Genomic DNA, 27146 nt, shown 5'->3' on the forward strand with positions numbered 1-27146 from the left:
TCATGAGACTGACAGACCCCAGAGACAATGGAAAGCAGCCAACACTCCAGCTCAGCCTGATTGACAGGTTGGACAGGCCAGTGAGGAAGGGGAGAGGCCAGGCCCTGTCCTCCCTGTGAGCTGGGATTGTTCTGGCTCTCTCTGAGCAAATAGAGAGCTGAGACACGGCCCAAGGAGTGCAAGCTGTGTGCTGAGGGGCAGTTTTTGCAGCAGCTGAGCCTGACACACACAGCTCAAGGAGCGCAGACCCTGTGTTGAGCAGCAGACTGGCAGTGCTCAGAGAGCCAAAAGGAACAGAGAAGCAACGCAAGAAGCTAGAGACTGGCCAAGCAGCACCCTGCAGCTGGGTGAGGTGAGCAGCTGGGAACTGCAAAGTGTGGGGAGAGGCTCTGGACTGGGAGAGGGGTCTGGCCACTTAGAGCTTGAGGCTGTGTGGTCACTGCCAGAGCAAGCGTGTCCAACCTGCAGCCTCCCCCCCCCCCCGCAGCACACCCAAGGCCTCTAAGGGGCCTCTAAGGAAGAGACTGTGGACTGTCCTTACACTCTGCAGGCTGCTGTGTTGATGTCCCTGTGCTACAGAGCAGGGCTGTGTGTTCTCATTTAACCATTCTCATTTTTTCTTATTCTTTTCTCTTTAATCAGTTGATGTTTAATAAATTGTATTTGCTTGGAACCTTATGAAGTGATTACTGGCCCAAGAAGGCCTGCAGTGTAAAGAGAGCACCTAGGAGTGGGGACACCCTAACTCCTGCCCCTAGTGACTACAAGGTCGGGGATTAAGCCCCAGGAAACCTGGGCCCAGCCTTGTTGGGGTTTAAAGGGCTCTGCTACTCAGGATAGTGGAGGGGGAGCCCTCAGGATCAGGGAGGCCATGGGGTAAAGGAAGTAGGAGCGGGGACTCAGATCCTTTCGCTGGTCCATTTCACCGGGATGGTATAGAAGCCAGGAAAGTTCCCCACAATAGCGGGACCATTCCCCCGCTTACACATGGAGCCCAGGATCAGCTGGGGACTCCCTAACTGACCCCAGGCGCTGCGTGCTTTGAAATGCCATGCACGGAGCCTGGGATCAGCTGGGGAGTCCCCAGCTGACTCCAGGTTCCGCAGAAATGCCACATGGAGCCCAGGGTCAGCTAGGGAGTCCTAGCTGACCCCGGGCTCCATGCAATGCCACGGCATTTCAAAGCGACTCCCCAGCTGATCCCGGGCTCCACATGCGGCATTTCAAAGCAGTAGCACCGCATGGAACCCGGCATCAGTGGAGGACTCTGAGTCCCCAACTGACCTCAGGCTCCATGCGGGTGCTTCCACTTTGAAATGCACAAGAGCCCCCAGGACTCTTGTACATTTTAAACCTGGCAAGCTGCATGCAGCCTGGGGCCAGCAGGAAGCCTCTTGGTTCTTGTGCATTTCAAAACAGAAGTGCCCCCCTGGAGCCCAGAGTCAGTGGGACTTCCTGCTGTCCCCAGGCTGCACATGGAGTTCCGCATTCCTTCTTTGAAATGTACAAGAGTCCATATAGGTGCTCTTGAACATTTCAAAGGAGGAATGAGGATGTGCCTATTGACTAGTCAAGGGAAATTCCATGGACTATTTGATTAGTAAATTAACCAGTATTTAACATCCTTAATCTCCATTATTGAAAAATGTTAAGAACTTGGTTGAAAGACACCTGTCAGTTATGGTCTAGATAGTTCTGCATCTGTGCAGAGCACTGGACTATATCATATACTGAGGTGACAACCAGTGTTCCCTCTAATCTAGGTGGCAGCACAGCTTCATAGGTGATTAATTAGCCCCACCCAGTCAGAGGCTCAGGGCTTCTTGCCTGGAGCTGACTGACTGGATGGGGCAGATTAAACACCTGTGAAGCTGTGCTGCTGGGCAGCTTAGATGAAACATTGGTGCTCTCCCATCTTTCTATAATTAATGCATTTGTGTGTGTGTTGCACTGAAATTAGGCATAAAACAAACTTTTGCATTAACAAAACTGTCACAGTTATTTTCCTACTAATTGCAGTAAATGAGACCCAGTTCTACTTCATACTAGAACATTTAAATGTCTGAAAGTATTTTCACTCTATTCATAAACTTGAGATCCTAAAGGTTTAACCCTGCTGTCAGGCCCACTTGGGGCAGGGGAGAGAAGAGGGAAGGAAAGGGCCAAGGGAGCAGGTGCCCAGGGTCTGATGATTCGAAAGGGAATGGGGCTCCTGGCTGCCATTACTCCAGCAGCAGCTGATGCCCTGGGGCCTTTAGCTGCCCCTGGCTCCACCACTTCCACCTGAGGCCCCATCCCATCCAGCAGCATGGAGCTATTCCCCTCAAACCTTGCTCTGGGGCCTGCGGAGGCTGTTGGTTCCCCTGTCTGCTGTGTTTTAAGTTCTTTTGAGCCTGATGCTTCAACTGATAGGAAAGTACGAACATGTTTTGGGATGATAGTTCTTAAAACTCCTGTAACACTGGACAATCCAAATGTTGTCAGTGAGGGCCACACTGGCAGCCTGAGCCTGAAGGCTGAACTTAATTTTAATTCAACAGAACAAAATTCAACAGCTGCCAAATTATATGGAGGTGCGGCCCAGAGAAACTGAAAATCTCAAAGTGCATTGCTCCATCAAGTTCAAGCAGCTACTGTTGCAATGAGCTGCTCTATATGACTACCTCTACATACAACTGGTATTTTCCTTTCAACCACATGGAATATTGCTAATGTATTTATCTAGCCTCACTCATTAAAGATGAAGAAAAGTATCTTCAAATTAAAAGTGTTATGCACATTTCTCGAAGTCTAAATTATCTGCTGCGCACTGATATGTAATAGTAGGATTGAAAAGATCTGAGAAAGGTATCCAGAGAGAGTCACAGCTTAGTATCTTTCCCAAGAAAGAGTTCTGTGTAACTCAACAGCTTGTCTTATCAACACAAGTTGGTCCAATAAAAGATATTACCTCACCTTGTCTCGCTAATATCCTGGGATTAACATGGCTACAATAACGCGGAATATAACAATGTTAGACACGAAGGAGAAAAAAGAAAAGACATACTCAGCTCTTTTACACAGTCATTTACAAGCTGCTGTTCTTTCTCTTCATAAGTAATTGTTTCAGTCTTCAGCTGAGAGGCCTGTTGAAGAGGTCCACATCAAAATATGCCACATTAGCATCTTGGCTGTTTTCTAATCTGTTGTAGTGTTTCCATTTGCTTCAAGAAAGCAAATCCTTTTTTTTCCCCCAAAATTGCAGTTAGAGAAAGACAGTAAGAAAACCCCCAATTTCCATGGTCTCCCCTCAATCTCTAAAAAAAGGGTCAAATGAACATTCAGTATACACAAATTTCATGCAGAAATAGGCACCCACTAGGTGTCACTATTCTAACTGGAATAAGGAAGTCTGTAACGTAACCACATTCAGGGAATGCATAGTGTTATCATAACATTTACACAGCTTATCCTTCCTGAGGGTTTTCATAATAAAGGTGAAGTAGACTGCACTTTGACCAAATTATTTTATAAACAACTGACTTGTATTTGTAATGAAAAGTTAATGAATTTATGAATGTGAAAAGGATATTTTGTCTATACTCCAATTATAACACATCCCCAGATACTGTAAATTCAAAAATTGCATTAAAAAAAGAGAAATGTGATTACTTATCTGCTATGCTGCCATCACAGTGAATATATATTAAATCTGACTAACTCCATCAACCCATACATATGTTTCTTATTCTTTTGAACAGCCCCAAAATAAAAGGAAAAATGAGTAAAAAAAGGTTAAAAATATTAAAGGCCTTGGAAACCCACAAATTAAGATTCAGAAATACAGAAAAAAGGATCAGTCATGTTTTAGACCTTTTTCATTTTTAACCTGGGTGAAACTAGGAGGGTACGTCTACACTACAGCGCTAGTTCGAACTAACGCGTCTAGAACTAAAAACTAGTTCGAATTAGCGTTTTGCTAATTCGAACTAGCAAGTCCACATTGAGTGGACTCTGAACAGGGCTTAAGGATGGCCGGAAGCAGTGCCGGCAGGGCATAAAAGGAGGACTTAGAGCATGGAGATGCTGTCTCAGGCTAGCCGAGGGCTACGCTTAAAGGGTCCCGACCCCCACCCCGGACACACAGTTCTAAGGGGTGCCCCGCTTGCAAAGAAGTTCTGGCTTGGAGTGCCCGGAGTACCCACACTGGGCACATCACACCACTCGGCCATCAGCCCGGCTGCACTTGCCGCAGGCTGCCATCTGGGGAGAGGGGGCAATCGGGGGGCTGCAGGAGAGCTTCCACCCCCAGAAGCCCGCAGAGCCAGCCCAGTCCTCCCCATCGGGGGCTCGTACCCCATTCCTCCCTCACCTCCTTCCACTTACCCTTCCCTAGCCCCCCTTCTTATTGATGTACAAAATAAAGATAACGTTTCTTCCAACATTGACTCTGTCTTTATTGAAAAAAACTGGGGGAGACTGGGAAAAGGAGGTGGGAGAGGGGAAGAGAAAGGCTGGGAGAAGGGAAGGCAACTAACATGATCAGGGGTTGGGAACAGGTCCCAGATGAAGAAAGGCTACAGAGACTGGGACTGTTCAGCTTAGAAAAGAGGAGACGGAGGGGGGACAGGATAGAGGTCTCTAAAAGCAGGGGTTGGGTGGAGAGGGTGCATTCAGAAAAGTTCTTCCTGAGTTCCCATAAAGAAGGACTAGAGGACACCAAAGGAAAGGAATGGGTAGCAGGCTTCAAACTAGTAAGAGAAAGTTGTTCTTCTTGACAAAGCAAATAGTTAACCTGCGGAACTCCTTGCTGCAGGAGGCTGTGAAGGCTACAACTAGAACAGAGTTTAAAGGGAAGTGAGATCAAGTCATGGAGGTTGGGTCCATGGAGTGGTATTAGCCAGGGGGTAGGAGTGGTGTCCCTGCCCAAAGTTTGTGGAAGGCTGGAGAGGGATGGCACGAGACAAATGGCTTGGTCACTGTCTTCGGTCCATCCCCTCCAAGGTCCCTAGGGTTGGCCGCTGTCGGCAGACAGGCTACTGGGCTAGATGGACCTTTGGTCTGACCCAGGACGGCCATTGTAAGCTCAGGGCTCAGGGTCGGGGGTCTCAGTGGACCCCCTTGATTTTCATGCACACCTGCTCCTGGGTGGCCAGGCTGGCAGCTCTCCTGCCCTAGACCGCCACTTTCCTGTGCCTAGTGCGGAGATCGTGGACGAGGTCCATGATGTCTGCACTAGCCCAGGAAGGTGCCCGCCTCTTGCGGTCCAGGGCAAGCTCCCGGGAGCCGCCAGCCTGGTCCCGGCAAGAGGGGGTGGGCTGGGGGGGCATCGGGTGGGTGGCTCTGTGCCGTGCCAGGTGCAGGGTCTACTAGCTGGGTGCTGGCAGGCTTGCACCTGGCATGGGCACCGTAGCCAGCCCGTGCCCCTTTAAGGGGTCCGGGGCCGGGAGGGGGGCATAGAGTTTCCCTGGTGTTGGCCAGAGTGACCACCAGGGAAACCTGGGGAGGGCTAGCCTCCCACTAGTTCGAACTAAAGGGCTACACAGCCCTTAGTTCGAACTAGCTAGTTCGAACTAGGCGTTAGTCCTCGTAAAATGAGGTTTACCTAGTTCGAACTAAGCGCTCCGCTAGTTCGATTCAAATTCGAGCTAGCGGAGCGCTAGTGTAGCGCCTATGAAAGTTAGTTCGAACTAACGTCCGTTAGTTCGAACTAACTTTGTAGTGTAGACATACCCTTAGGTTTTAGGCTATAATCCTAGCCCTTAAAATGATTGAAGGATTTGCCCCATGTTGCCACATTCTCCTCACACACAAAGCCTTTGCTCTGAACTTTCTGAAGTTTACAGGTTTCATATGGACTCTGAACATGACTTTAAAATCAAAATTGGTAATCTGATATATTACAAGGGGATCTGTTAGGTAATATGGAAAACTATATAGCCCTCCCATGTGAGCGATTCTTATTTAACAATTATCAGAACACTAGTTTTCCTAGGGAGAGGGAAGCACAGCTGCAGCTGTTAAAAACAAGGGAGTAATTTCACCTCTGATCTAAGCACAACATTCTCCTCTTCAAGGTCCTTGAGTTTCTTTTGAAGCGAATCCAAATGAAAATAGTTCTGGACAGAGGAGGAAGACTCGTTCCTCTTCAATCTGATAACATAAACATTAACATTTACTTTAGGCCCATTTTACTTGAAGCCTTAGAAATGATAAATGGGAAAGGCTTAACAGAGGTCACAACAGCCAGAGCTGTGTGAAATTCAGACTTTTCATTTAAGTTATTTGTAGCAACACACATTTGCATTTATTTTTAAAAGCAAACACCACAATTTCCCTTATTCCTCCCACTTGCTGAAGGAAAGCTATTCATTCACAGATATTAGGAAGAAAACAATGTTCCCAGGTAGACTTACAAAGAATAATACAATAGCTTCATGAATCTTCTTGTGTATGTTCCACCCCAATGCTGCAATAATTCTGCAGATAAGTGGACAAGGGCAGAGAGACTCCTCAAAGTCTGTCATGCTGCTCAGACAGCTGTTTGGCAAACACAGTAACCCATGCATTGCCTGCTCTCCCTCCTCCCCCGCTGCCAAACAGTGCACCATATTTTAGCAATGTATCAAGCCTTTGCCAGCCAAAGCAATGCAAGCATGGAGGTTAGTGCCCCATCAGTGGGCCAGATTTTCCCTTGTGCATAAAAGATGGTATGGAGGGGTGGCACATGTCAGGTGGCTCACTGATCCTGTGGGGTGGTCCGTGCCAGCCCCAATGTGAGTTAGAATAGCCTTAGTATTATGTGCCACTGTCCTCCGTTGTTCTTCCCTTCCCACATCGGAATCAATCCAGTTGCTCCAATACAAACAATAACAAATGAAAATGTGTGGCACAAATTAGAGGTTTAAAGTTCTGAATGTAACTCCATTCCATTCCATTCAGGATTCGTTTTGCCACCTTCAAGGGTATCCACACTGCTCAAAAGCTTCCTGTTCTGATCGCTCTGAAGGTTCACATTCTGGAAAAATGAACTGGTCTGATAACTTACGGTGTTGAACAGACGGATTCTGGCTCACTTTCTTCAGCAGCACTGGTATAAAACTGAAGCAGCTCATCCTTCATGGACAGCTCATGGCGCAACTGAGAAACCTGAGCAAAAAAAGAACGTAAATTTATCACTTTCCTCCCAAGTACACTGTTATTACTAAAAATATGAATTTGTTTTTCAACTTCCATACATTCCCTTCAGATTAGTGAAGAGCTTACTGTACCACTCTGACAGTAAGACAGGAAACAATTATTTTACTTCTTGAAAAAAAAATGTTTAAACAATCACTTGATTTTTTTTCTCTTTTTAAAGAAACCAAGAATCCACTTAACTCACTACCTATTAAAGGAAACAAGAAAGTCAAATGGTCTGTCCCATTTCACTCTGCAAGACCGATTCACTACCTCAGGTTTACACCAGCCTAATTCCATTGATTTCAATGGAGTAAAGCCGTGGTAAATCAGGCCTAGTATATCTTTCCATCTGCAATTGACACAATGATTGTAACCATCTCGTTTGAACACAGACCTTCCCTTTGTGACTTTCAGACAGGATTATCTGAATTCTCACTCTACAGGGTTCTTTTAGATACCACTCTAAAGTTTTTGTAGGTGCAGAAAGTGGCAGTTCCATTATTTAGTAGCTTTGGTTGTAAGGGGCACATTACATCAGTGCTGAATAGACTGCAAAACACTATTCGCTTCTAAGTGCACTTTTACTCCATCCTACAGAAGTGGTATCACGCAATCCCATGTTTATTGTATCTTCCTCTGTATCAAATACACTCATTTTAGCAATGAAAACATGGATTTCCCCCCCCCCCTCCAAAATTGCCAGCTCTACAGAAATCAATCTAAAATCCAAACCCATTTGTGTAAGTCCTCATGCAGGTGAGAAGTCTACTAACCATAAGCAACAGTTTGCAGGAAGAACCCTGTTATTTCTCCTGTACTGTGGGGATCTAAATATTTTATTAGCTTGAAAACAATGAGGATAACTAAAACACATCATCACATCCTTTATTCATTAATTAGACAGACATTCTGTCACACTTTGTGTGTTACCTTTTACGCTAGTGGATTGAAAGTATTTTATTTCAGAGTAGTATTTCCCCACCTTCTGACTATAACCAAGGAATGACAGTTGGGAAAGGCTTTAAAATTAGGATAGTAGGCTCCACCCACCGAACACTGAGCTTTAGCAAATAAACAGTAACTCAGGTGTAATATCTAGGAATTAACATAAAAGATCACAATGCTGTATTGTTGAAGAGTTATCATAAACTGTTGGTCCCTGGGCTAGCTGTTGCAGGAGCACACAACAGAGATGACTAAAAGAGGAAGGAAACTTAGGGTTAAATCTGTGAGTCTGTCTATTGCAGTGGTCCCCAACGTTTTGGGGCTGGGCTGCTCACGTGCTGCACGTACGGGGGCGGGTCGCTCACAGGCCACGTGACTGGGGGTGGGCCAAGCATGCGCCGCACGCCCGAGGTCGGCACCGGCATGTGCAGCGATCCCGGGCAGGGGCAGCCCAGGTTCCGCGCAGCGGGGCCGGGGGTCAGGGTCGGCACCGGCACGTGCGGCGCACCCGGGGCCGGCCATGCGCCCGGGGCTCAGGGGCGGGGCCAGCCCAGATTGCTCCGCGGGTGCACGTAAAGGGCCCGGCGGGCGCCATGGTGCCCGCGGGCACCGGGTTAGGGACCACAGGTCTAGAGCTCCTCTTAAATGGTAAGAGCTAAGGCCACCAAATTTGATATATGCCTTCCTTTTAACCTAAGTTAAAACAAGATCAGGGTTTGCTTGTGCCAAGGAAATAGAAGTGCAGAGAATAGGACTATTTTCCATAACATGGAAAGTGGGGCAGAAAGAGGAGGGACACGATAGGGAAAGTGGCCACTAGGTTGGGGCTCCACTATCTTGCCTGCTATCCTCTTGCCCTAAAGGACTCAGGCAATTCCACGTAGGCCTGCCAGTAGTACATAGAGTAACCCAGAATAGCTAGGAAGAGTAAAAACCCAGTCATTTCTTCCACTCTAACCTAAACTGACAGTTCACTTTCCTCTGGCTCGTAGATCAGATTTCAAAGCAGACAGGATTAGGTTGTACATGGTAATGTCATATCTCAGCAAAAAAAGACAGAATTATTGATTTAGTGCTATAGGAGCCTTAATTTTAAACACTGCAACACAGCACTGGTATCAGGCTTTACTTAAGAAGCTACAATCCCTTGTACTACCTAAAGGTAAAACATTTATTTGTGTAGTCAAAGCAATTTATAATCAAGAGAATTTGCCTAATCCAAAGTTGAAAACTTTAGTAAAATAATCCAAAACAGCAGGTACCCGGCGACTAAAGTGCACGGACATACAGTACAGCATTTGTTCAGTGCACTCACCTTTTGTTCTCTAGTGCCAAACAGTAGGTCTGAGTCTCAGTTTTCATAATTTAGTACTACTGGAAAGAGTGGTACAGGGTAGAAATTAGTAGCAATTAGATAAGATTGAGGAGGAAAGGTCTCTGTCCTCGTGACAGAAGGAAAATAAAATTCAAACTATTTTGAAGTGATTGCACAAAAGCAGCTTGTTGAAAGTGACGGAGACATTGGTATTTAAGAAGGGCAAATTAAGAGAATATAAAGAGAAAAACTGGCCTAAAACATGTGGGTTAAGGTGACAGTTTTAATCAGAACATGATTAGAGTTTGTTCCTAATCCCAAAGATGTTGAGGTTTGAAAATACAAAATTGACACTTTAATGTGAGCATTATGTATCGGATTAGAACCATGGAATAAACTAAGGATACGTGATGGTGTGGTATAAAGATTTCATTAGCATGTATATGAAATGGATGTCCTACTCACGAGTAAAAGAACCCCATATGGTGTTACCCCATATAAGTGCCAATAAAATTTATTAAAATTTTATGACATGCCATCATGTGTGCTGTGTCATAAAAATTTGTGCCAAAAACTATTTTAAGAATGCTTTAGAGAGTTTAAAAGAAATGTATAGGGACTATTTATTGTATCCCTTTGGTTGTGAAGCCAGTTACCTTAGTTATAATGACTTCAACTGAACAGGACTCAGAGAAAGTCTCAAAAGCCACTAACGCTAACCTCAGATTTTCTATACACTAACGTGTCATGACTTTAAACCCTAATATCTGGTGCTAACAGCGAGGTGTTGGTCACACAGGGAAGCTGGCAATTTCCTAGACGAATTGTGTCATTTTTTTGTTTAAGAAAGCCATGAATAACATAGACAAACTGGCAATGCAGCAAAAGAACAGTGAGTAATTCATTTGTCACGTCTGTGGAATTTCCCCATAGAAATCACCTCCATAGAGAGGGTGTATTTCCACGTATCCTGTATCTGTGACTGCTTCATCCACAACTTGCTCATGATATCTCAGATTTACCTTAACATTACAAATCCCAGGGCAACTTCCACAAAACACCATTTTATAAAAACCAATCTGTTTTCAACCTCCTGTCCGCGCCCGCACCCCACCCTCCGGTCAACTGTGGAATTTCTCAGTCTTTCTTCCCCAAAAATGTACACTTGCAATTAAGAGCTCCAGGAAGGGCAGGATTAATCTCAAGGTCACGTCTATACTGCCCACAGCTTTCAAAAGAAGATATACAAATTTGCATATCTTCTTCTGATCCCATTTTCGGATGAGATTTTTCAGGGTAAAAAAAGCAGTGTAGACGCAGTTCTTTCAGGGGGAGGAAAAAAAAAAAAACTTTTTCCGAAAGAACCTTTCTTCCTATAAAAAAAAAAAAAAAAAAAAAAACAACACAACAACTTTTCGGGGTTCTTTCGAAAAAGGGGTTTTTACTTGAAAGAACCACATCTACTCTGCTTTTATTTCCCCCCCAAAAACACACTCTTCCGAAAATGGAATCAGAAGAAGATATGCAAATTTGTGCTGAGCCAAATTTGTATATCTTTTTTCAAAAGCCGCAGGCAGTCTAAACATGCCCCAAGTGTTTTTACGAGGGACCCAGCATTCTCTTGTAACTCTTCAATGCAGGGAGCTAAAGGATATTACATTGTGACATTTTAGTAAGCTACAATAAATAATCCTGATCATAATTTTCAGAGCCTTCGGTGCTTCTCAAATAGGATTATAATACTTGCCTATAGCACAACATATATTTAAAAATCCCTCCACAGAACACTATGGTCAGCACTCATATGGGATGACCTGCACCTCATCATCCTATGCACAGTATGTACATAAAGAACTCGTGTATTGCTATTGCTATCCAAAATAGTAATATACACACATATCACAAAAATCTTTACACACACACACACACACACACACACACACACACCCCCACCCTCCTCCCACCAGATTCTTGCACATTTTACTGAAAAATAGCAAAAGCACTGCAGTGTAAGCCAGAAGGTTTTAACAAATCTAGGTGACAGATACTAAATCCCAGACCATTAGTTCTGTTTAATATCTTACTACTTTAAACCAAGTCATTCTGCTGCTTTCTGAAGCAATCCATGAGTTGAATAAGCATTAATCATCAGGTCACAGAACTCACACAGTAATTTATCCTGAGCCATCCAAGCACCTGATGGATACGAAGCAGGTTAATTTAAAGAGATGTAATACAAGAGGGGTACAGAAAGTATAATACTCGTGATTTCTGTGATCATGGACAAGTAAAACCTCACTTTATATGACTAATGCACTTTAAATAGTATGGCTCGATGTTCATATTCATCTGCAGTAGGGGACTATGTTCAGTATTTAAGTGGTTTTATTTAAAAACCAAAACCAGTTTGAATACAGAAAAGAAGTTGAGAAAGGGGTATGGAGGGAATGAAAAATAACCTCTTATATGTGGGAAAGAAGAGAAACAAAATAGTAAGAATCATTGAGATTTGTGGGGAGAAGAAAAAGGAAAAAAGCTGAAGTTTGTGGAAAGAGAAGAGCAACTTGGGCAAAAAGGCAGGGGTGGGAGGGAGAGAGAGAAAGAAAGAAGAGAGGTGGGGAGGAAATGTAAGCAGAGGACAGGAACAAGGTCAAAATAGAATTTGAGGAAAGTATGCATGAGGGGGGATGAAGAAAAATAGAATAGGAACAAATATGTTTAAGAATGAATTTGTCCTGAGGTGGAGCAAAACCCAATGGCCTGTAGTTTTCTTAAAATTTTGTCTTTTTGAGTCCTGCATGCAAAATGATCTCATCAATCAGATTTATAAAATGAACTTTACATTATACTCCATTATAATTGCCATAGTTCAGATTGGCATCCTATACAGAAATGATCAGAAAGTTAACTACGAATAAGCTAGAGGGATGAGTTTTTCTGGATCTGCAGCACCATTAGGTGTAGAGATAGTACACGTATGTATGACCTTACCTCTTCCCTTATATGGTCTACTTGCTCCTCAAGGAATTCATTTCTCTCGGATAGTGATTTGTTCTTCTTCAACAATGACTGGCCAATTCGAGCAGCTAATTCTAAATCCCGCTCTTTCTGTAAAAGGGAAAGAAAAGAACATTGATTTCCAATGCTTTTGTTCACTTGGAAGAACCAGTTATTTTCTATGTCATAAAAGGTTAAGTCTATGCTAGAAAAAATAAAAAATAAATATTATTCAAAAAACAAAGAAACCATCATTTTCCCATTTTCTTGTCCTAGTCCTGCTTAAATTATGCCTACATAATCCAGAAAAACTGACATGTATAGTAAATGAACTGTACAAATGAAAGCAAAGCCTTACTGTCTAATGTAAAATGTTAATGGAAGCAAATCTAATTCCAGTTATTTAATTCTATTGGAAAAATTATTGCCAGCAGCCATCCTATTTTCTCTTTGCATCTTTTGTAGTAAGCACTACAGACTATATTTTAAGAGCTCCAAAAGCACAGTAAAGAAGAAACACAAGGACACAGAATACACTTGGGTATGCTAATGCATTTCTCAATTTGTCCTCTGCTCCACTTGAAAAAAATTGTAGTAAGTGTACAATTTACTCAGCAATTATGAATGTGCATAACATCTTTTGATAGCTTTCGAAAAAGAGATGACTATGTTAAAATCAGCAGGTCAAACTATAGCTTTAAGACACTGCCTCCTGTACTGAGATATGGGGCACAGAACCCTGTGGGGGCTCTGAAAAAGCTTCCAGCAATGTGGAAATTAAAGAGCTCAGACGTCACAGCTGTGCCACTGTTTGTAAGGATGTCTTACCATCCCCGTGTATTGGGCCAGCTCTGTTAGCATGCTCCTCCTCTCCCCTCAGTACGGTTGGCTAGCCCATTAGTCACACTAGCCTGAAGACATCCTGCTTCCTCTGACCAAGTGCTCAGTGTTACCGGAAGAAATTCATTATGCTCTCTCCTGCCTTGCTCAGGCACACAGGACCAGCCCAAACCTGTGAGGATGGTAAACCATTCTAAATGTACTACAGCTAAGGTACTTGATCCTGCTAATGCACATACCTAATATTAAACACAAATAGTCCCAACTGATGTAAAATACATGCTAAGTACCAGCAAGACTGAAACATTAGAGAGAGCGCCTTTTTGGACAGGGCAATGAATTTAGAGTCGTTCAACTTTGCAGCACTTGTATGATTTTGAACTGGCAAGAGGCATAGTTACTGTGTTACATTTGTAAACATCTACGTGCAGTAATTGTGCCAGTTTCCTGGTATACTGTTCTTTCTTCTTGCTTAGTTCCTTCCTGTTCAGTTTATTTGCTAAAAATATCTATTATGTGCTTGTTTATTTTGGCTGACAACTGTTGCACTGACATGGACAAAGATAAAGTTATGAAAAGACGCTAGTGATTCATTGATGGTGACACAGGGTCACAAAAATTTCAAGCATTTCAAGTTCCTCCATGCAGTGTAAAGTAAAAGAGCAGAAAAATAGATATTTACTAGTACAGCTATAATTTTAAGTAAAGATCAACATTTGATATTTTGCAGACCTGAAAATACTGTTTCTAAGAGATTTCCAATATATAAAGCTAAGCCTATTTTTGCATTAGGAACCAAGAGTCCGATGCAGCCAAAATTACGCATGGTGTTCCTGACCATGAAAATCCCAGAAGACCATACAAAATATGCTACTGGTGTGTAAAAGGCCAACATCTCCAGCTGGGCCACTGCACAAGGTCAACATGAAAAAGAAAAATACTTGCAGCAAACAGCACTACAGAGAGGAGGGAAGGCCCAGTGGACCCCAGGCCCAGGGCTGCTGCCCAAGCCTGAATATTTACCTTGCAATTAAACAGCCACATAAGCAAAAGCCATCTATCTGACTTAGGCCAAGCATAGGTTTTTAATTGAAGTGGGGGGTATACCCTTTTGGTCTCAGCCTGGAGCAATGGGGTTAACAGAACTTCCTTACCTCACTGGAGTGAGGATAAATACACTAAGCTTTGTATCAGATCAGATCTAATTAGAGGGGTATAGCCATTTGGGGGAAACGAATGTACTCCCACACCTGTGAATATGAGTAAGTGATTTAACAAGAAATTTTGGCTCAGTAAGTTTCATATAGTCTCTCACTGAGCAACATTAAAGAATTTAGCAAAAGATGTACCATTCCCAGGTCACGTGGCCTCTAACAGCCAGACAAGGCAGAAAGAACTCATTCTGCTTTAGAATGTTGGCTCAATGTGCCCCCCAACCCTGTTCTCATGGGCTACACTGCTACAGCTATAGAAATTTAGGCTTTTGGACTCAGGGAGGAGACAGGTTTGGGCAGACGCATCCATCTAATGAGACAATCTCAGGTGAATCTTACTTTTTTCCTCACAACACTCAGCATGGCATGCCACTATTTGTACTCAGGCAATAATGAGCTAAATCCGCTTTAGCTACATATGTATAACATGTGGTGAATTTGTACAACTTTTCTTCATAAACATATATTCCATACCATTGAGATGGAGCGTTTGTACATTTAGAATATTTGTTTCACCACTTAAAACAAATTGGACAATTTCTTCCATCAACACAGATTTTTTCACAATCTATATTACATTTTTCTCATAAACAGCTTTGTAAAAGAACACTTGCCTCTTCTAGAAGACGTGTAACAGCATCTATGTCATTGTATGTTTTAGTCATCTGGCCCACTCTTTCAGCACATAAAACTGTTGGAAAGCAAGACATGTAAATTAATTATACCTGCCATTCAAATTAAACAATTTAAGAAATTACCTGCAAAAATATGAATCAAACTTAAAACCTAAAATTAATCTAAACTATATCTGTTTATTGAATTACTTTAAGTTCTGAGAAAATATTAAGATCTATGAAAATGATTAATTCAACACAAAAAATCATCTTTCATATTTCAGATTGAACTAAGACAATTGGTATTTCAGTTTTGTGGCAGGCATTTGATTTTGTTAATTTTTTTCAAGTCCTGTAATCTTTTGGCCTTCTACAAGTCTATATGTAAACTGTTCAATACTGAAACAAATTCAGAGCCTCAAACCTGGATTTTTCCATGTGAAACAGTTAAATTTACTTTTGATTCAATGCAACTTAAAAAAAAACCTAACACATTTTTTTGAAGTGCATCTTCCTGGAGTCTATGAGTATAAGAGGGAAGATGGAGTAGTTAAAAATCAGTCATGACAAAACTTAATACATTCTCAATCATTAAGAAACAATCAATAAACAATCACCCTAAGCTCAGTGCAAAAACATTTTAAGTAAAAATAAATTTTAAAATGCACACTACCACATAACAATGGTCCACTGCATCACCTTCATATTGAGTTGTACCTTACTCCATTAGTCCCTACTGGCACAAAACCAATGAGACAACTCTCAGAAGATATTGCTGTGTGGGTAGTTGGCAAAACTGGGCTCCATCATGTAAGACTGTATAGTACATATATATATACACACACACACACACACACACACACACACACACACACACACACACACACACACACACACACACACACACACACACACACACACTTCTGAGTGTAAATGACCTAAGAATAATAGCCCTTGTAATGTATTTTGTAACTAGAGGATGTCACAAAGGCAATAGTATTATAAACTAAAGCAATGTATAACTGAAATGGATGTGGCACATTTTAGGAAAACCAATGTTATCACTCTGCTGAATAATTTGGGATTTTAAAAAAATCTGAATACATGTCTTGAAAGAGACATACTGACCTTGGTTCAGTCTCAGAGATACTGAGATTTCTAAAGAGAACAAAAATAAATGTATAGAAATCGGGAGCAGCTCCTGTTTCACTCTTATGCACCCTTCTTTTCCCTTCATCAATGTTTTATGGCTTAAATATTCCATTCTGGAAAAAAGAGACTGTTGACGGAGTTATACTAGTTGATTACACTGATTTCTGGAGAACAGACTGCTGTAAGGCAAACTATTCTTCACAGTGCATTTATCTTTGACAGAGTTTCAATTATAGCTGATGCAGAGTTCAAGCGATGTTATTACAAGGTGGTTAATTCAGTGGAAAGAAATCAAGTCCAAATTACTTAAAAATAAGTGTGTTCTGTGTGGTCAAACTTGGCACCAAAAATTAGGTGTCATACAACTGATATACACCGATGAATAAAAATAGTAGCTTATTAGGCATCCTGTTGCCTTAGCAATCCAGAATGTCAAAGCATTCAGCTATTTTATATGACAGTACAATAAACCTAATTTTAAAAAGTTAGCAAATACTTATTAAAAGCTTTTAGCCAGAAATGTATACCCCTAAAAACTGATCAACACCAAACTGATTAGTGTATATTCATTCTGTATTTCATATTTGTACTATAGTGTAAACAAACATGCTGCATTTATAAATCACAAGTTCACAGGAACCAACTGTTTTCTGGCAAGAAATATTTTTACTTACAAAAATCAGGATTACAGACAAAGTAGGTAACTGGGATAATCATTGCACAAAGAATCTTTTAATGAAAATGTGACAGGAAGAAGAGAAATTGCATATACTATCCAGCTTTAAAATGTCCATTCATAAAGAAGTATAATGTAATCATAAAAATAACATTTCTAACACAATAGCTAAATCAACACACAAAATACCAACTGACCACTGACACAGATCAACATTTTATCATCCAAAACAAAAGCTCACTACACAATTTCCTTGGCTACAGCTTTCCCTTTAAGAATGGTAAATTCATGTTTGAGATTGCTATTAGCAAACCGTAGCACTGTCACCGTTTGTGACTAAGGCAACTTGACACCACCCTAGTGACTGCAAAACTATAATCAACTTCATAAAGCCCAGACAAATAGATAACAGTATGGCGTTCCCATGATCTGAGCAAGGTCATTTGATTAAAAGAAAGGTTGATAAGAGCTGGTACGTGCAGTTGCTAACAACTATTTTTTCAGAACTTGCTATGCAACCTTTAAAAGCAGGATATCAGCACATTCTATTATTAAAAAGCAATGTCAAGACAATCCAAATCACGCAATGTATGACTGAAACAATCATTTGCACACAAATCAAAATTTATCATTTTCAATAAATGATGTCACATATAGAACATATGAACTTAATGCCCAAACAGAAACGGGATAGTCCAAGTCCAACCTGTGCTTTGAATAGATAATTTTTTGCAGCAAGTGACACATTCCAGAGACTACCATAATGGTCTTATAAAGACCCCCCCCACACACACACACACACACAAACACCCCCAGGGATAACCTGATCACCAAAGGCTTTATGGCCCTTATTAAAAATAAGCAATCACCAAATTTAGATGAAGCCTCCATTATATTACCCTGATAGTGTTAAAGGCCTTCAAAGGGTAATGAGTTATCTTTATATAGCCAGTCTAAATTAAAATTCAGGCCCAAGAATCCAGTCAAAAATCTCAATTTTGAAGGCCACAGCATTTTGTTTAAGTCCCTTCCAAAATCTCACACTTAGCTGAACAACCACATAGGATAAACAAAGCCTAGAAATACTGGTTAAAACAATACATTAAACAAAGTTGCTGCTCTGGACAAGAAATTTGACTTTGTACACAACTGCAAGGTTAGAAATATACTGAGACACTTCAATGAAGTGAAGACTACATTTACAAAAGCTAAAGAAACTGGTATCAACATACAGGGAAGGAACATTATAGGATGAATATTACATTTTTACTGCTTCAGCACGAGAAAAAGAAACATGAAAGAAATACAAACAGAAGCCTTTTGTTTAATGGGCACAGAAAAAGATATTTTCATTACACAAACTTCCCCTGACTTTATGTTTTAGCCAATGAAATATGTAAATTAAAAATATATTTCCCTACTGAATATGGTTTCTGGTTTGTTCCAGTCCCTGATGAACAGTAGCTTGCTAATACTATTGTAACCAAATGAAAAGGGCACATGAAGGGCAGTGCACTGTAACATAAAACCCACAGTGTAGAACTACTGGCCTCTTTTTCCACACTTGCAAATCAGCAGTATTTTTGTTCCTCATGATAGGCAGGGACTATCTCTATGTGTACAAAATCATAGTATCTAACACATTTCAGACCCCTGAGTTTACTATTAGAGGAATATCAGGCAACATAATGGTTGCTCAAAAGTGAGAAAAGAAATCACAGGATTTGAAGAAAAAAAGTTACCTAGAAAATATTAGCAATTGCTTAGAAAACTGCACTGGATCCTGGTGACTATGCCATTTGATACAACATGGAGTCAACAAAATGTAAATACATGAAGATCTCAGAAGAATTCTTATCAAGTTTTCAACTCATGTTCATGAAAATCACTGGGGCTGAGTTTTAGTTTTGGGGGGTTACACATGCATATAATTAAATGTACATAGTAAATGCAAGAGAACATGAATTCCTGTCATACATAGGCTCTAAAACACTAATAATAAATCGCACGTTCTCCCACATTGTATAGCAATTTAAATGAGGATGTGGCTATATGCATCAATGTTTCTTTCAAAGGGGTTAAAAGACTAATAAATGATAAAGTCTCCAGAAGACCAGGTTTTGGACATGCAACAACTCGGAAGAAAGGCGTAATACACAGAAAAGACACAGTTTGAATCTTAAATTAGAGTGGTGTACCTGAGGTAATTACATTCTCAAGCATGTAAGATCATGTGTACTTTACACTTTACTCCAAAACCTCCATCTAGTACACCATCTGACAGGGCTTGAAAATTTTACCATGTATCTATTAGCTTAAGGGAAATTTTACAAGAAAGGAGAGAAGGAAGAATAAAGAGCTACTGAGGAAGCCAAACAGCTCTTTCCTGCATCCCACCTTATGAATTCCAGTTGCTGAGAAATGGAAGCAGGGTAAGATTACAACTAGGGTAAAGTGACTTGGTAGGTACTTTGTCTTGAATTTTTCAAGTCCTGTGTATATGTCCTTTCCAACTAAAACTCAGTGATTCTATCCATGGAATTAACTGCCATCACCCATTTTGATTCAAACAGTCCTAAAATGCTGTCAACAAGCCTTTAAAGGCTGTAAGACTTTTATGAAGCTACAAGACCAATGAGTGTTGTGAGCAAGACATGAGAAGTTATTCTTCCACTCTATTTTGCACTGATTAGGCCTCAGTTGGAGTATTGTGTCCAGTTCTGGGCACCAAATTTCAAGAAAGATGTGGAAAAATTGCAGAAGGTCCAGAGCAGTGCCGTGGATAAATCTCTGTAATATTTCCATATAACCAGGGCTCAACAAATAATGCAATCTACTTGCCCATGGCGAGTAGACTGCAACCCAGAAGAGCCGGGTTTGGGCAATCTGTGCATGCGCAGATCGCCAGACAGCGCGGCTGGTGAGTGGAGTTCGGTGAGCCCTGCATATAACCATGTATCATTCTCATATAACTTTGTATTAAGAGAAACTTTGTAAGTACACACAAACACACACACACACCCCATTTTAGATGCATCTTTATGTTAAGCCTTCTTATAGAATATTAAGAGAAACCTTGTATCCAGTCTTTTCCATAGAAACTTTGTATCAAGCTCTTTATAAGTCTTAGGAATAGTTGAGGTAAAGAAAAATGTCTTTAGCTAGGAGTAGAATAGATCTTTCCCCTTTAATTGATTGTCCTGTTGAAACGAATGAGGTGCGAATAGAGAATGAAAGGTGAGCACCTCCAGCAGCAGTTGCAAGCCAGATGGGAGCCAGATCCAAGGCAATACCTGTAAAATGAGCTCATTGAAAAGAAGACTGAACATACAGATGGCCTTGGGAGTCAAGAAGCAAGTGCCTGCCCTTGGACAGACTCTCTTTGAAGCAACATTAAAAAAGATGAGGTAACGGGCTGCATGAGAGGGACAAATTTGAGGCATTTTGCAGAGGGACCCTGGGTTTTCGTCTTGTCAACATGGGAGCATCGATCTGGATTGGCAGAAGTCCAGCTCCACTCCTCCCCTATCTAACTCACCTGGCCAGTGTAGTTAGGGAGAGCAACTACTGGTAACCATAAGATGGAGTGTGCTTGTGTGTGTGTGTATGAGTGCATGAGTGTAATGTATCATATGCATATGATAAAGTATTGATTGATCTATGTATGTTCAATAAATGTGGCGTATTGCCTGATCCCCCTGAAGAAGTTCCTAGGTGCTTCTTTTAAGCATAATAGAGCAACAAACATGATTAAAGGCCTATAAAACATGAGCTATGAGGGAAGACTGAAAGAATTGGGCTTGTTTAGTTTAGAAAAGAGAAGGCTGAAAGGGTATATGATAGCAGTTTTCAAGTATCTAAAAGGGTGTCAAAAGGAGGAGGGGAAAAATTGTTCTCCTTGGCCTCTGATGACAGAACAAAAAGCAATGGGCTTAAACTGCAGCAAGGGAGGCTTAGGTTGGACATCAGGAAAAACTTCCTGTCAGGGTGGTTAAATACTGGAATAAATTGCCTAGGGAGGTTGTGGAATCTCCATCATTGAAGATATTTAAGAGCAGTTTGGATAGACATCTGTCACAGATGATCTAGACCAGCGTTTCCCAAACTATGGGCCGCGGCCCAGTACCGGGCCTCAGCATGGCTGGTGGCTGCCGGGCAGGGGCAGCCTTAGGCTGATTCGGGCCCCGTGCCCCTGAACCCGGAAGTGCTGGTGAGTTACAGATCCAGGGGCCCTGCTCCACCCATATGTGGAGCTGGGTCTCTCCCCGGCTCTGCCTGGCATGGGCGCAGGTCCCCCGCGCCCTCCCACCCCGCCCCCAGAGCGTCCCCGCTGTGCGCGGCTCCTCCTCACCGCCTGCTGCTGCCCATGTGCGGCGTTGCGCGTGGGCGGGGAGGACGCCCGGGCGTGACGTGATGTGATGTCATGGCCCGGGATTTTAAAAGTCTTCGGAGACACGTGGCAGGGCCACTCTGGCTCCGGTGGCCTCCGGTCCCGCAATGTGGAAGGCAGAAGGTAGGGAACGGGCTTGGGCAGAGGCGAGCTTGCACGGAGGGGGAGGAGTGGATGGAGGGGAAGGCACCAAGGGACAGGATGCAGGAGAGAGAGAGACAAATGGCAGAGGGCAAGTACTGACAATGAGGGAAAGGGTAGGAGGGGAGGTGTCAGTGGGAGGGGGGACAGGGTGATGCTGGAAGAGGAGAGGAGAGGAGAGGAGAGGGGAAGGGCATTGGGGGCTGGAGGAGGAGGTGCTGGGAAAAGACTTGAAAGAAGGGGTGGGCATGAGAGAGGTGGGGATGGAGCAAGTCATGTGTGAGGGCACAGAAGGGCAGGAGGGGATGGGGAAGAGAGTGCTGAGGGGGTGGGTATCAGGGAAAGAGGGGGCAAAGGGGGCAGGAGCAGTGAGAGAAAGGGGAGGCACTAGGAGGGTGCAGGGCTAAGGGAAGTTGCAGGTGCCAGAGGATTCTGGAGTGAGGAGGAGGGGAGAACTGGCCACCGGAAGCAGGACAGGACAGAGGAATCAGGGCAGGCTGCGGAGATTGTGGGGGCTGGTGGAAGCAGGGCTGCTAGGGGGTGTGAGGTTGGGGGCAGGGATCTGGCCGGGGTAGATGGGGAAGCAGCCACCGGAAGGAGAGCTGGATGTGGGCAGCGGGGCTGGCCAAGGGAGATTGGGAGGAGAAGCGGGGGGGGAGGGGACTTGGCTGCCCGGGAGGGGGTTGGGAGAAGTGGGGCTGGCCAGAGGTGCAGCAGGGGGAACAGGGGGGAGGAATGAATTGGCCTGCGGGGAGTGGAACTGACCCGGCCATATGTAGATCTTGGGACGCTGCCTCAAAGCACAAAGCATGAGTTAGTCCAGCCCGGGGATTCTATTGTCCCTGCGCACACACACCCCTCAAGTAGTTGCGAATTATCTGGCTGGTAGACACACTCATGCAGCCTGAGCACATTTACCAGCCAGGCAGTTCGAAACTACAAACTGATACATCTAATAATAATACAACTTACCTAATAAGAAAATTGCAGACATGTTATATGTCTGGTATTTTCTCAGTTTCTTTTTTATGTGTTTATATTTTTGGGCTGCAAAAAGCAGTATTGGAAAAAAAAGGGTTCCAACTAAAGTAAAAAGTTTGGGAAACCCTGGTCTAACCAGCTTTGTCTGTCTTACAGTCCATTTCTCCAATCCATGTTCCTTAACTTGCTGGCAAGAATATTGTGGGTGACCATATCAAAAGCTTTGCTAAAGCTGGCACTGGGGGTTTTGGGAGGACGAGAAACAACATATTTGAATATTCATCATTTGATTAATGAATATGAAAATATGCAAATGAACATCACCGGTCCTCCAAAAGTTCGTGAATGGATTTACTGGTCCCCGTGTCAAAAAGTTCGGGAACCTCTGATCTAGATGGTGCTTGGTCCTGCCGTAAGGGCCGGATACTGGACTTTAAGATCTCTCAAGGTCCCTTCCAGCTCTAGTATTCTATGATTCTAAAACGTGTTTCTTCTCCATGACTTTTAAGGAAGAGTGAAATTGGTGAGGCTCCAATTTGGCACTGGTGGAGGCTTCAATTTTGTAGTTGCCGAGGCACACCTTCTGGGGAGACAATGAGTATTTACTTGAATAGCTATATATTTTCAAAGATTTTCATGGGCACACAAGAGCTCTAGATGCACATCTGAGTGTGCTGTTATAGGTCAAAATAAATAGAGTATGTGGACCTAGTAAGTCCTATAGCCTTGTCTCTCCCATTTCCTGCATACACTTTTCTGTCTCCTTCCTCTCAGCAACCTAATTCACCACTGTTTTTTTATTACAAAATCTTTAGGGAAAGGAATGGTCTTCCTCAGTACTTGTATAAACATATACAAGTTACATCTACAACACAACAAAACTATCTTATCATTGGATAAAAACACTGCTCATCCGTGAAATGCTGCAAGCAAGTCAATCACTTTATCTTATTGTTATTATTAAATATTTGTATTGTGGAAGTCTTTAATGCAACCCTGAATACTGTGAGTTTCTACTCAAGGCACCAAATACCCACATAACAAAAAGTAACTGCCTCAAAATGCTTAGAATTAAAGCACAAAACAATGAACAGCTGGATATAACAGTTGGGGATATCACGAGGTAGAAGTGAAAAAATGGTTAGTGTAATAAACAGTAGTCAAAACGTAGGTTTAAAGGAGCTTAACAATTCTTGCACTCGGCAGGTAGATACAGTAGCAATTTTTTCAAATACGTTACAAATTCTATAAGAATACTATCAACACAGGTCAAAATACCACAAAATAATCACATTCTATGCTTACTGACACTTTGTGTAGTTTAGAATGCACTTTTATACTAAGGAGCAATTATTTTTTCCTCTGAAATTTGTAGAAGTTCTAATTTTTCCAACTAAGATGTGTGTTTAAAAGAAGTTTAAAACCACAGTTCACCCACAGAGAATGCCAACATTTTGCCTCCAATATTAAGGTTTCAAATACAGCAAACTAATGATGTGTTATATTATTCATTCTTAAATAGGCAAACATTTGGGAAACAATTAGGTCATGGCAAAGAGGAAGACTGAAAAAGTTTGAGATGGTTACCAGTGTTCCCTCCCTCTTAAGATTTTCTATCCATGAGTGGAGTGACTTTTCTCTTGTGCACCAATATTGAGGTCATGTGCATTTGTTCGGATGTGGGCCACCGTGACACACACCAGTTACTAAAAAATATCTTAAATATATATGTTAAGGAAGAAAAAATACTAAACCAAGGGATAATTAACACTGTGCTGTAGCTATTCCCTGGCCCCTCCATAGAGAGCAGATGGGGGACAAAGCATGAGGTATACCCAAAGGGCTGGCTAGGTCCAATGTGAGGAGCACATGGAAAGAGATCCACATCCAGGTGAAGGAGAAGCTGCCCCAACTGAGGGAAGTGTGACTCTTTCCTGAAGGCATCAGAGCTCAGGTTTACAAGGTCTTTGTTAATGTACCCCCCCAGCCTCACTGGGACACATGCAGTCTGCCTAACAAGGAAGTCACTCTACCTTCCTTTACTACAATATCTGGCCACCTCACTATCACTAATGATTGTGCCCTCACAACTGTAAAAAGGGGAAACTGATGCACAGTTATGTACATCTAGTATAACGGAATATGACAGCTTTATATACAAATTAATTTGAGTTTAGAAATTTTTAGCAGATGATCTAATGACTAAACAAACCAGACAAGCATACTTTGAGCCATTATATTTGTTACATGTGAAGATATAGCTTAATTAAACTCAGTCACGTCATGCTTGACTATCTTACCTAACAACAGATACAGAAAGAAAACTATTTTCAGATACCCTGAAAAACCATTTTGCAAAGGGGAGAAACCACAACTTTTGAGCTCTAATCTGCATTCTTTGAAGTTAATGGCAAAACTCTGATTAACTTCAGTGGGGTAGGACTAGTTCTTTGTTCCGTTTCAGTACTTTTTGGTATCTTCCTAAATTCTGATTCTCTTCTTCTGCATTATTTGAATATATCTATGATTATGCATGGCAGAACATGTCAAAATAATTGTATGGGGGACTATGCTGGTTTAAGGAGAATCATATTTAATATTACTAATTTTCGCATTATTTCACCCATAAAAATCTTTCTAGCAGCAACACTTATTACACTGTATTTCAATCTCTAATTTATTCATGGAATAAATGTTTCATATAATGAATTTTCTAGTAAATGTATTCTGAAATTCATGGTAGGGCTTCCGTAAAATGGACCCAATTTTCTTCAAAGAGATTTCCCCCAACTCCAACTGAAAAGTTTGGAGGGCAAACCCTGTGGATTTCTACTCATTCAGACAAGGATTCCTTCTTTTGTTAAGCATTTGGAAATTTAGCAGCTTTTTAGAAACACTTGAGGCAACTTTGATTGTGTGTCACTTTATATCTGCAGTTCTTCATATTAATGAGATGTGGTTTATGATGACTTTTTGTTGATGGTGGGGCAGTCTCTTTTTAGTACAGAATAAACTTCCTTTGTAATCATTTGTAATTCCCTTTCTCCCGATTAGCTGCTGTTAACTAGCCATTTTCACTGGATGAACATTGATAGGGCAGTTTACTCTTAGACACCGTGTTAATTATTCGGGGGGGGGGGGGGGGGGTCCTGAAAATTGACATCTTTGCCCAGATCAGCCAGAGTAGCCACCCGCCTGCCATGCAGCCCTGGCCAGCTGGAGTAGAGCAGGAAAGAGACTTTAGGAGAGCAAATCTTAGTGTCATAGCTGTAAATCTGAACGTTTAGCAACGTCCAGTAATATACAACATTCAAGGAGATTAATCCAGTTTTTTACAAAATCAAACCAAAGTTTGCTCATTTTATGTAATTTTCAGCCTTAAGCTTTTCAGCAGTTCAACTGCCACTTAGTTCTCAATTTCTCCCTGACAAAGCTGTAGTCAGCCTATTGTTGTTTTTGTTTAACAGCTTCAATAGCAAGATTTCCCCTTCTCTCCTTTCTTCCTCAGTACAAGATTGTACTGATTTTTCACACTAAACATGAGCTTCCATTCCCCTCTTTCAGAAATTTCTCTCACCCATTACTGACACACATTTCTGATCTGCTTTCTACCTGCCTGTTGATCCCATCCTCATACCTGCCACTACTCTCCCTTGATCCACTTACTTTCTTCCTCTCTCTCCTCTGCATCTTATTTTCTTTTGGATCCCTCCCTATCGTCACTAGCATGCCTACTCTTCCCTGATCCACACAAAAAATTGTGTTTCACTGATGCCATTTGGCTTTCCAACTATTCCTACAATCTCTCCGTCTCTAAACTTACTGAATGCACCACCATTGTCTAATATTCCCCTCCTACAGCTCCATTCCAAACCTTCCCCACTATACTCTCAGGTTTTTTCCTGATTAAATCCTTGTAGTCCATCCTTATTTCTCTCAACTTATATCTTGTTTGACACCGACACTCATACATTTCTCTCTGAAAACTTGTCTGCCCTTGGTTACTGATTCCATCTAATCAGGTCTATTCTTCTACCTACATTATTTCCTATTCTCCATTTCCATCTTCTCTCTGGACTATTTCAGCTACTCCAGATGATGACACTCAAATTACCTCTCCATTCATGATCTATGAACCATCCACCCTCTTCTGTCTCTCAAGTCATCTCATCCTAGTTACCCCTCCTCAATTCTTTTCATTCTTGGTTACTATTGATACCAATAACAGTCACCCACACTTGTCAACCTTGGATTCATCACCACATGACTTTCTCTTCCCTTACATGTACAGGCTGTGTCAGTTCTTCCTCCAAAACATCTAAGATTGATTGTATTCCTTATATGCAAAACTCTTGTCCAAGGCCTTATCACCTGGGTCTTGATTAGGGACATAAAAATGCATTTTAGTAACCGTGTAACTACTGAAAATTTCAACAGCTACATGGTTACACACAGGTGGCTCCCAAAGGACCGCCTGCCCCTTCGCTGCTGCCTCTATTAGAGGCAGCAGCATGGGCAGTCAGTGCAAGTAGAGCTGGGGGAAGACAGGCTCCCACCAGCCCCATCTCTCTGCTGAGGCACCACCCCCACCATGAGGAAGGGAGGGAGGAGGCTGTGTGGCTCCAGCCTCCCCAGCCTCGGAGCACCAGGGAGGAGGGCATGTAGCTCCAACCTTCCTGGCCCCAGAGCAGTAGTGTGGGTGGAGTGTAGGCAGGGCCAT

At 42.3% G+C, this 27146-nt stretch overlaps 1 protein-coding gene across 11 annotated transcripts in view; it reads right to left on the minus strand.

The window, feature by feature from the left end:
* The window catches only part of TRAK1 (trafficking kinesin protein 1), a 123450-nt gene that overhangs the window by 37246 nt on the left and 59058 nt on the right, over positions 1-27146 (minus strand). For all 11 annotated transcript variants that reach the window (XM_025189033.2, XM_014577911.2, XM_014577913.3 and 8 more), the window contains 5 exons: positions 15087-15163; positions 12413-12529; positions 7028-7128; positions 6024-6132; positions 3047-3125 (listed from right to left, as the gene is read on the minus strand). In XM_025189033.2, coding sequence (XP_025044818.2) covers positions 3047-3125; positions 6024-6132; positions 7028-7128; positions 12413-12529; positions 15087-15137 — 457 coding nt within the window. In that variant the 5' untranslated portion in view covers positions 15138-15163. The remainder of the gene's footprint in view (positions 1-3046; positions 3126-6023; positions 6133-7027; positions 7129-12412; positions 12530-15086; positions 15164-27146) is intronic.

This window comes from Pelodiscus sinensis, chromosome 2 (genome assembly GCF_049634645.1).
Source record: "Pelodiscus sinensis isolate JC-2024 chromosome 2, ASM4963464v1, whole genome shotgun sequence".
Lineage (NCBI taxonomy): Eukaryota > Metazoa > Chordata > Testudines > Trionychidae > Pelodiscus > Pelodiscus sinensis.